General features: G+C 43.8%; 1 protein-coding gene across 1 annotated transcript; it reads right to left on the reverse strand.

Annotated features, from left to right (window-relative positions):
* Positions 1-5619: 5619 nt before the first annotated feature.
* LOC311121913 (stonustoxin subunit beta-like) lies at positions 5620-6947 on the reverse strand (the record flags this gene model as incomplete). Its single annotated transcript, XM_084196345.1, has 2 exons — positions 5620-6296; positions 6926-6947. The coding sequence occupies 2 exons, from the start codon at positions 6945-6947 to the stop codon at positions 5770-5772; spliced, it is 549 nt and encodes a 182-aa protein (XP_084052471.1). The 3' UTR covers positions 5620-5769.
* Positions 6948-10014: the final 3067 nt, after the last annotated feature.

Genomic DNA, 10014 nt, shown 5'->3' on the forward strand with positions numbered 1-10014 from the left:
AAGCATCCCCAAAGAATGATGTTTCCACCTCCATGCTTCACGGTTGGGATGGTGTTCTTGGGGTTGTACTCATCCTTCTTCTTCCTCCAAACACGGCGAGTGGAGTTTAGACCAAAAAGCTCTATTTTTGTCTCATCAGACCACATTACCTTCTCCCATTCCTCCTCTGGATCATCCAGATTGTCATTGGCAAACTTCAGACGGGCCTGGACATGCGCTGGCTTGAGCAGGGGGACCTTGCGTGCGCTGCAGGATTTTAATCCATGATGGCGTAGTGTGTTACTAATGGTTTTCTTTGAGACTGTGGTCCCAGCTCTCTTCAGGTCATTGACCAGGTCCTGCCGTGTAGTTCTGGGCTGATCCCTCACCTTCCTCATGATCATTGATGCCCCACGAGGTGAGATCTTGCATGGAGCCCCAGACCGAGGGTGATTGACCGTCATCTTGAACTTCTTCCATTTTCTAATAATAGCGCCAACAGTTGTTGCCTTCTCACCAAGCTGCTTGCCTATTGTCCTGTAGCCCATCACAGCCTTGTGCAGGTCTACAATTGTATCCCTGATGTCCTTACACAGCTCTCTGGTCTTGGCCATTGTGGAGAGGTTGGAGTCTGTTTGATTGAGTGTGTGGACAGGTGTCTTTTATACAGGTAATGAGTTCAAACAGGTGCAGTTAATACAGGTAATGAGTGGAGAACAGGAGGGCTTCTTAAAGAAACACTAACAGGTCTGTGAGAGCCGGAATTCTTACTGATTGGTAGGTGATCAAATACTTATGTCATGCAATAAAATGCAAATTAATTTCTTCCAAATCATACAATGTGATTTTCTGAATTTTTGTTTTTGATTCCGTCTCTTACAGTTGAAGTGTACCTATGATAAAAATTACAGACCTCTACATGCTTTGTAAGTAGGAAAACCTGCAAAATCGGCAGTGTATCAAATACTTGTTCTCCCCACTGTATGTAGTTTATATTACTTCAGGGAATTTTTAGCTACTATTACGTTTGCTGGCTTGTTTCTTGTTAGAGATGTATGCTAGCGTTAGTGATACCGAGGCAGGGAGCAGCTACTCACTGGCTGGGCACCTAATTGCCAGCTAGCCTATAGCTGTACAGTTGTGTGTGTGTGTGTACATGTGTATATAAATATATATAATGGGGGGTTGGGAGGGTGAACTCAGGAGGATGGTGATTGTTTAACTAATTGTCTCTATTTTATATTTGAGGGATAATAGTTATCGTCTGGTAAAGGTTTTCATTTATTCATCATAGCTTGATGTCTTTTTTCCTGTGCTGCTTGGGTGCGTTTGTTTCACAGCGCAGGTTTCAGGGCGCCTTGGTGCTTTATCTTGGCCAGGTCACAGTTGTAAATGAGAACTTGTTCTCAACTGGCTTCTTACCTGGTTAAATAAAGGTGAAATAAAAATAAAATAAATAAAAATGCCGATTGGTTGACGTTTGTGTGTGCGGGTAGGCGCTGTTGGTGACTATGAACACATCCTCTGTTGTTGTTGTTGTTGTTGTTGTGAGACATGGTCAAGTGGGGCTAAATAGTCCAGTCATTATTGTTGCCGATGTTTGTCGCTTTGATTCAAATTGTATTTTGTGACTCGACTAACAATATATTCATGTTACAGGGAACAGTCAGTGCACTTATAATGCCATATACATATAATTTAGAATGAACCTCTTTGGGGCGATGCTATGCATAGCAGGTACATCCAGCTTAAAGACTAGCGTCTAAGGGTATGGTTTATTAACTCCCTCAGTTGGGGAGGGGGTTGGTGGTTTTTGGGTAGGGTCAGGGTATTAGCTCACCAGATGGTTACTATTTTATACTTTCATCATTTCATTTAGTTTCTATCTTTTTCCCTCTTTCTTATTATCTTTAAAGATGTCAGCACCTAATAACTATACATTTATGACACTTAACATTAGGGTACTGTAATGAATACTCAGGGAGAAAAAGGTGTAGATTCACGGACAGAGCGCAGCAGGTGTGTATTACGCCTTTACAGAAGGCAGGAATCGTGGTCACAGGCAGGCAATGGACATACACAGGTAGGCAAACAGGCAGGTGAATCAAAACTAGGACTGAAGGCTAAAACTGGTTCTCACAAACGAGCTAGGAAAGGTCTTAGTAACTAGTGGTTCTGGTGAAAAATGTCCTTTAAGTATCTCCACAATATCCCCATACGTCTTATTACCTGTTCTGTCTGGCTGTAGCAGGCTGCCTAGTAAATTAAATGTCTTTGGGTCCATTACACTAAAACATGTAGGCACAATGTTGTCCTCATCCATGTCAATGAACAAAAATGAAAGACAGGGCTACGTTCAAGAACACAAAGAAACAGGGCTATGTTCAAGAACACAAAGAAACAGGGCTACGTTCAAGAACACAAAGAAACAGGGCTATGTTCCAGAACACAAAGAATCAGGGCTACGTTCAAGAACACAAAGAAACAGGGCTATGTTCAAGAACACAAAGAAACAGGGCTACGTTCAAGAACACAAAGAAACAGGGCTATGTTCAAGAACACAAAGAAACAGGGCTGTGTTCAAGAACACAAAGAAACAGGGCTACGTTCAAGAACACAAAGAAACAGGGCTATGTTCAAGAACACAAAGAAACAGGGCTACGTTCAAGAACACAAAGAAACAGGGCTATGTTCAAGAACACAAAGAATCAGGGCTACGTTCAAGAACACAAGGTGAACTGAGAAAATTAAATACAGAACCTTACATTGATTACATAGATCACACAGAAGAGAGGTTAATATGTTAATTAAACTATGTTTTCTAGGTGGAAGGTTTACCCTGTGTATGAGATTAAAATGTATCAGCTGATGATTAGGATTGTTAGATGAACCCACTAAGTTCCTGATGAACTCAACTGGTGAGCCTCTTTAGCAGCTAGTTCCATGGACACACTGATTTCAATGTCCTTTGCCAAGGTCAGATGACTTTCAGTCAACAGTCTCTTTTGTGTAGCTTCACTCCGTAGCCCACATACTAGTCTGTCTCTAATGATGTCATTTAGAACAGCATTAAACTCAGTGTTCTGGAAGTTTCTTTAATGCAGCAGCAAACATTGTTACTGATTCTCCCTCTTCCTGATGTCTCCTGTGGAACCTGAACCTTTCAGCATTAACTAGTGGTTCTAGTGAAAAATGCACAATATCCCCATACGTCTTATTACCTGTTCTGTCTGGCTGTAGCAGGCTGCCTAGTAAATTAAATGTCTTTGGCCCCATTACACTAAAACATGTAGGCACAATGTCGTCCTCATCCATGTCATTTACAAGAACAAAATATTCAAACCGTTCTGTATATGAGCTCCACTGTTCAATACTTTTATCAAACTGTCCAATGTTTCCATCAATTCCAATAATGGTTCATTTCTCAGTGAGCTCCTGATTGTCACTCACTTCAATATTGTCCTCAACCAAAGCAATATTTTCCTCAGTCACGTGATCTTCATTCACTTCACTCACTGACGTTTCCTCCTAAGTTCGCTCATTTAGCAGATTTAATTAAAAGGTTTGTCTTCACAGTTGAATAAATGTCCTATCCTTTAATCACTGTATATTCCCCCTTTTTAATCACGTTGTTTTCCCACTCCGACGTCCGTCTCCAGTCCTTTTCTGCCGTCCATGACGATGTTAACTCTTTCTTAGCTAGCTCGACTATGCACTTGCCTCTGCTAGCAACACACTGTGCTAACATTAGCCTAGACTGGACCACAGAAAATAACGGTTTTAAGCAGTTGTAAAAACTCACTTCTTCCAGACAGAATAGTTCCTGTACATTCAGACTTACTCATCGCCAATCTGTTGTTATGTCTCGTGGGTTTCATAACCACGTCTGTATAACAATTCAATAATGATGAGACGGGAGACAGGTATCAGTTCAACCATTTATCTGGAACGTGATCATCTCAACACATACAAACCCCCATGATGCTCTGCGGCACAATTCCAATACACAGCAAATAGATAGATAAGTTAATGGACACTAAATAAAACTCATAGAGGAATTTAAATGTTCAGTTGTAGAAAGTAGGGCCATGGGATAGGGTCAGAAAGGTCAGTATGTTTGATAACTGGTTCCAGAGGTGACATAACAAGCATAAGGTCCATTATAACACAGTGAAGTAGAGGTGGGAGCTAAAAGCAGACATGGACAGTGAGACGGTGTGAGGAGGTCAGGGGTGAAACACTAGATCAGGACAGGTAGAAATGGCAGGGCTGGAAATAGACACAGAGACACATTCTGATCATGGCTCAGACCTGACCTGAGACACCCAAACAGAAGATGCCATAGCAAAGTCCTGTCCAGTAGGCTATATGGGATTTCCTTTCATAAAAATACAACACATGGAAATGTGTCCAGTGTGTGTGTGTCCAGCATGTGTGTGTGTGTGTGTGTGTGTGTGTGTGTGTGTGTGTGTGTGTGTGTGTGTGTGTGTGTGTGTGTGTGCGTGTGTGCGTGTGTGTGTGTGTGTATATGTGTGTGTCCAGTGTGTGAGAGTGTGTCCAGTGTGTGTGTGTGTGTCCAGTGTTTGTGTCCAGTGTGTGTGTGTGTGTGTGTGTGTGTGTGTGTGTGTGTGCGTGCGTGTGTTCAGTGTGTGTGTGTGTTCAGTGTGTGTGTCCAGTGTGTGTGTGTGTGTTCAGTGTGTGTGTGTCTAGTGTGTGTGTTCAGCGTGTGTGTCCAGAGTGTGTGTGTGTGTTAAGTGTGTGTGTTCAGCGTGTGTGTGTCCAGTGTGTGTGTCTAGTGTGTGTGTGGGTGTGTCCAGTGTGGGTGTGTGTTCAGTGTGTTTGTGTTCAGTGTGTGTGTGTCCAGTGTGTGTGTCCAGTGTGTGTGTGTGTTAAGTGTGTTTGTTCAGTGTGTGTGTGTCCAGTGTGTGTGTCTAGTGTGTGTGTGGGTGTGTCCAGTGTGGGTGTGTGTTCAGTGTGTTTGTGTTCAGTGTGTGTGTGTGTGTCCTGTGTGTGTGTCTAGTGTGTGTGTGTGTTCAGTGTATGTGTGTGTGTCCAGTGTGTGTGTGTGTCCAGTGTGTGTGTTCAGTATGTGTGTGTGTATGTCTGTGTGTGTGTCCAGTGTGTGTGTGTGTGTGTGTGTGTGTTCAGTGTGTGTGTGTCCAGTGTGTTTGTCCAGTGTGTGCGTGTGTGTCCAGTGTGTGTGTTTGTTCAGTGTGTGTGTGTGTGTGGGTACAGTGTGTGTGTGTCTAGTGTGTGTGTCCAGTGTGTGTGTGTGTGTGTTCAGTGTGTGTGTGTCTAGTGTGTGTGTTCAGTGTGTGTGTCCAGAGTGTGTGTGTGTGTGTTAAGTGTGTGTGTTCAGCGTGTGTTTGTTCAGTGTGTGTGTGTCTAGTGTGTGTGTTCAGTGTGGGTGTGTTCAGTGTGTGTGTGTCTCCGGTGTGTCTGTTTGTGTGTGTCCAGTGTGTATGTGTGTGTGTCGTGTGTGTGTGTGTGTCCAGTGTGTGTGTGTGTGTGTGTGTTTACAGTGTATGTGTGTATTTGTCCTGCGTGTGTGTGTCCTGTGTGTGTGTGTGTCCAGTGTGTGTGCGTGTGTCCAGTGTGTGTGTTTGTCCAGTGTGTGTGTGTGTGTGTGTATGTGTGTGTGTGTGTCTAGTGTTTGTGTGTCCAGTGTGTGTGTTTGTCCAGTGTGTGTGTGTGTGTGTGCAGTGTTTGTGTGTGTGTGTCCAGTGTGTGTGTCCAGTGTGTTTGTGTGTGTATCCAGTTTGTGTGTTTCCAGTGTGTGTGTATTTGTGTCTACTGTGTTAAAGTTACTGAGGAATCCCAAACCCTAAACCCTGGATAGAGGGGCTCAGTGAATGTGGAGTGGAATGTGTTCAGGTGGGTCAGTGTGTCAGAGGAGACTCTGTAGAAGGACAGAGTGCCGGCTGGCCAGTCCAGATACACTCCTACTCTGTGGGAGCTGGAGGAGGGGACGTCTATGGGAGTGGACTTATTATTGTGACAGGCAGAGTAACGGTTGTCAGAGCAGAACAGACTCCAGGACTTGTCATTGCGTCCAATCCTACAGTCATCACCCCCTCCTCTCCTGCTGATTCCTTTATATGTCACTCCTATAACAGCCCCTCTCCCACTCCACTCTACCTCCCAGTAACAGCGCCCAGTCAGACCCTCTCTACACAGCACCTGTCCACAGTCCTCAAATCTCTCTGGGTGATCAGGATACGGCTGCTTCTCTCTCCTCCATGTCACCTTTCTGTTCTCCTCAGACAGAGAGAGGAATCTGTTTACTGTGTTTGGGTCCAGTGTGAGATCACAGACATCTGATGGATGAAACCAGACACAATATTAGAAATCATCATCATTCACATTAGAATGTTAACTCACTTTTCACTAGTTCTTTAATGTAGATGTTTCTAGGTATCAAAAGGAGAAGTTAAGGTAACTTGAGACTTGTTGAATGATCATATGTTATACTGTATGGTAATATAAAACACACTTATTCCCATTAATTACACACACACACATACACACATCCTGAACAAACACACACATCCTGAACACACACACACACACACACTGGACACACACACACATCCTGAACACACACACACACACACACACACACAACCTGAACAAACACACAAACACACACACATCCTGAACACACACACACACACACACATCCTGAACACACACACACACACACTGGACACACACCCACACACACACACACACACATTTCTAAAGTAACACAAACACACCACACACATAGACACACACATTGTCAAAGCAACTCTTTGTAAACTTTGGTGTCCCTGATTTCTGCTTCTGTAGAACTACAACTGATATTTAATATGACCAAGTAAGTAATGATGGTGGTCTTTGACTTTGACTTCACTTGAATTAAGACTTATTCTTAGTCATATTCTTCACAGCAGTCAACACTCACATTTTCTAAGTCCAGGTCTCATTGTGTTCTCTCCAACATGTTCCACACTGTAGCGGTAAGCAGAAGAACAGACAGTCATTGAGGGATACACATGAACTCACACACACACACACACACACACACACACACACACACACACACACACACACACACACACACACACACACAGTCAGCATATAACTTTGTCCAAGTGTGTGTGTGTGTGTGTGTGTTTTTTGTGTGTGTGTGTGTGTGTGTCCAGTGTTTGTGTCCTGTGTGTGTCCTATTTGTGTATGTGTCCTTTTTGTGTGTGTATTTGTCCAGTGTGTGTGTGTGTGTGTACAGTGTGAGTGTGCGTTTGTCCAGTGTGTGTGTGTCCAGTGTATGTGTGTGTGTGTCCAGTGTGTGTGTGTGTCCAGTGTGTGTGTGTCCAGTGTATGTGTGTGTGTGTCCAGTGTGAGTGTGTGTGTGTCCAGTGTGTGTGTGGGTTTGTGTCCAGTGTGTGTGTGTTTGTCCAGTGTGTGTGTGTGTGTCCAGCGTGTGTGTGTTTGTCCAGTATGTGTGTGTGTCTAGTGTGTGTATGTATGGATCCAGTGTGTGTGTGTATGTGTGTGTGTGTGTGCGTCCTGTGTGAGTATGTGTGTTTCCTTTTTGTGTGTGTGTGTGTCCAGTCTGTGTCTGTGTGTGTGTGTTTGTCCAGTGTGTTTGTTGGTGTGTGTATGTGTGCGTGTGTGTGTGTCCAGCGTGTGTGAGTGTGTGTGTCCAGCATGTGTGTGTGTGTCCAGTGTGTTTTTTTTTGTCCAGTGTGAATGAATGAGTGTGGATCCAGTGTGTTAGTGTGTGTTGGTCCAGTTTGTGTGTGTGTCCATTTGTGTGTATGTGTGTCCAGTGTGTGTTTGTGTGTGTCCAGTGTGAGTGTGTGTGTGTGTCCAGTGTGTGTGTGTGTTTCCAGTGTGTGTGTGTGTGTGTGTGTTCAGTGTGTGTTTGTGTGTGTGTGTGTGTGTCCAGTGTGTGTGTGTGTGTGTGTGTGTGTGTGTGTGTGTGTGTCCAGTGTGTGTGTGTGTGTGTCTCCAGTGTGAGTGTGTGTGTGATCCAGTGTGTGTGTGTGTTTTTTTTGTCCAGTGTGTGTTTCCAGTGTGTGTGTTTCCAGTGTGTGTGTGTGTTTCTCCAGTGTGTGTGTGTGTCCAATGTGTGTGTGTTTTCAGTGTGTGTGTGTCCAGTGTGTGTGTGTGTCCAGTGTGTGTGTGTCCAGTGTGTGTGTGTGTGTGTGTGTGTGTGTGTGTTTGTCCAGTGTTTGTGTGTGTGTGTGTGTGTCCAGTTTTTGTGTGTGTGTGTGTGTGTCCAGTGTATGTCCAGTGTGTGTGTGTGTGTTTGTGTGTGTGTGTGTGTGTGTCCAGTGTGAGTGTGTTTCCAGTGTGTGTTTGTGTGTGTGAGTGTGTTTGTCCAGTGTGTGTATGTGTCCCGTGTGTGTGTGTGTGTGTCCAGTGTGTGTGTGTGCGTGTGTCCAGTGTGTGTGTGTTTGTGTGTGTGTGTGTGTGTGTGTGTGTGTGTGTGTGTGTGTGTGTGTGTGTGTGTGTGTGTGTGTGTGTCCGGCGTGTGTGTGTGTGTGTCCATTGTTTGTGTGTGTGTGTCCAGTTTGAGTGTGTGTGTGTGTTTCCAGTGTGAGTGTGTGTGTGTGTTTGTGTCCAGTGTGAATGTATGTGTATGTGTCCGTGTGAGTGTGTGTGTGTGTCCAGTGTGTGTGTGTCTGTGTCCTTTGTTTGTATGTGTCCAGTGTGTGTGTGTCCAGTTTGTGTCCAGTGTGTGTGTGTGTCCAGTGTGTGTGTTCAGTGTGTGTGTCCAGTGTGTGTGTGTGTAAGTGCCCAGTGTGTGTGTCCAGTGTGTGTGTGTTTCCAGTATGTGTGTGTGTGTCCAGTGTGTGTGTGTGTGTGTGTGTGTGTGTGTGTCCAGTGTGAGTGTGTGTGTGTGTGTGTCCGTGTGAGTGTGTGTGTGTGTGTGTCCGTGTGAGTGTGTGTGTGTGTGTGTCCGTGTGACCAGTCTGTGTATGTCCAGTGTGCACACATACACACTGGACACACACACACACACACACACACACACACACACACACACAGGACACACACACACACACACGGTCATCATATAACTTAGTCCAAGTGGTGGTCAGAATGTTTGTCTTAACTAGCCTGATAACTCCAACATGTCTGATATGAACATTGACATAAACCCTCTACATACTTGAGTTTCTCCAGTCTGCAGTGTGGATCCTCCAGTCCAGCAGAGAGCAGTCTGACTCCTGAGTCTCCTGGGTGATTGTAGCTCAGGTCCAGCTCTCTCAGGTGTGAGGGGTTTGACTTCAGAGCTGAGACCAGAGAAGCACAGCCTTCCTCTGTGACTAGACAGCGTGACAGCCTGCAAAGAGTCAAATCATATTAAAACCACACTGCTATTCTTTGGTGGTGAAAATAGTGGCAGTATATTTTTTCAACATATTCAGATATATCAGTGTCCTGAAACCTGCCTAATCTATTCATAAATTAATGAATGTTTCATTATTAGAATTGATCATAATATTGCTTGTAGAGAGAAACATATATAGTACGAATATTTCAGTAACTGACCAGAGCCGTTTAAAAAGCAGTATCAGTCAAAAGACAGACAGTGAGGTATCAGATTTAGATTGTATTGAGTATACAGTCCACACCATATCAATTTTGACAGTGAAGCTAACATTTTAAATGTGGCTCTATGCTACAGCATTTTGGATTTGAGATCAAATGTTTCATATGAGGTGACAGTATATAATATCACCTTTAATTAGAGGGTATTTTCATACAAGTCTGTTTCACCATTTAGAAAAATAAAAGCCCTTTATGTATCTACTAACCGTTTTTCAAGATGTCATAAGTATTCTGACCAATTAACTTGTAGTGTATTAAAGTAGTCAAAAGTTGAGTATTTGGTCCCATATTCTTTGAATGCAATATCTACATCAAGCCTGTGACTGCCATGATTAAGAAAAATCATGAATGAATAATTAATAATAATGAGTGAGAAAGTTACAAAGGCTACAACAAAACATGCTAACCTCTCGCCATTAACATCAAATA

The sequence above is a fragment of the Coregonus lavaretus genome (assembly GCF_964263955.1).
Source record: "Coregonus lavaretus genome assembly, contig: HAP1_SCAFFOLD_2560, whole genome shotgun sequence".
NCBI lineage: Eukaryota > Metazoa > Chordata > Actinopteri > Salmoniformes > Salmonidae > Coregonus > Coregonus lavaretus.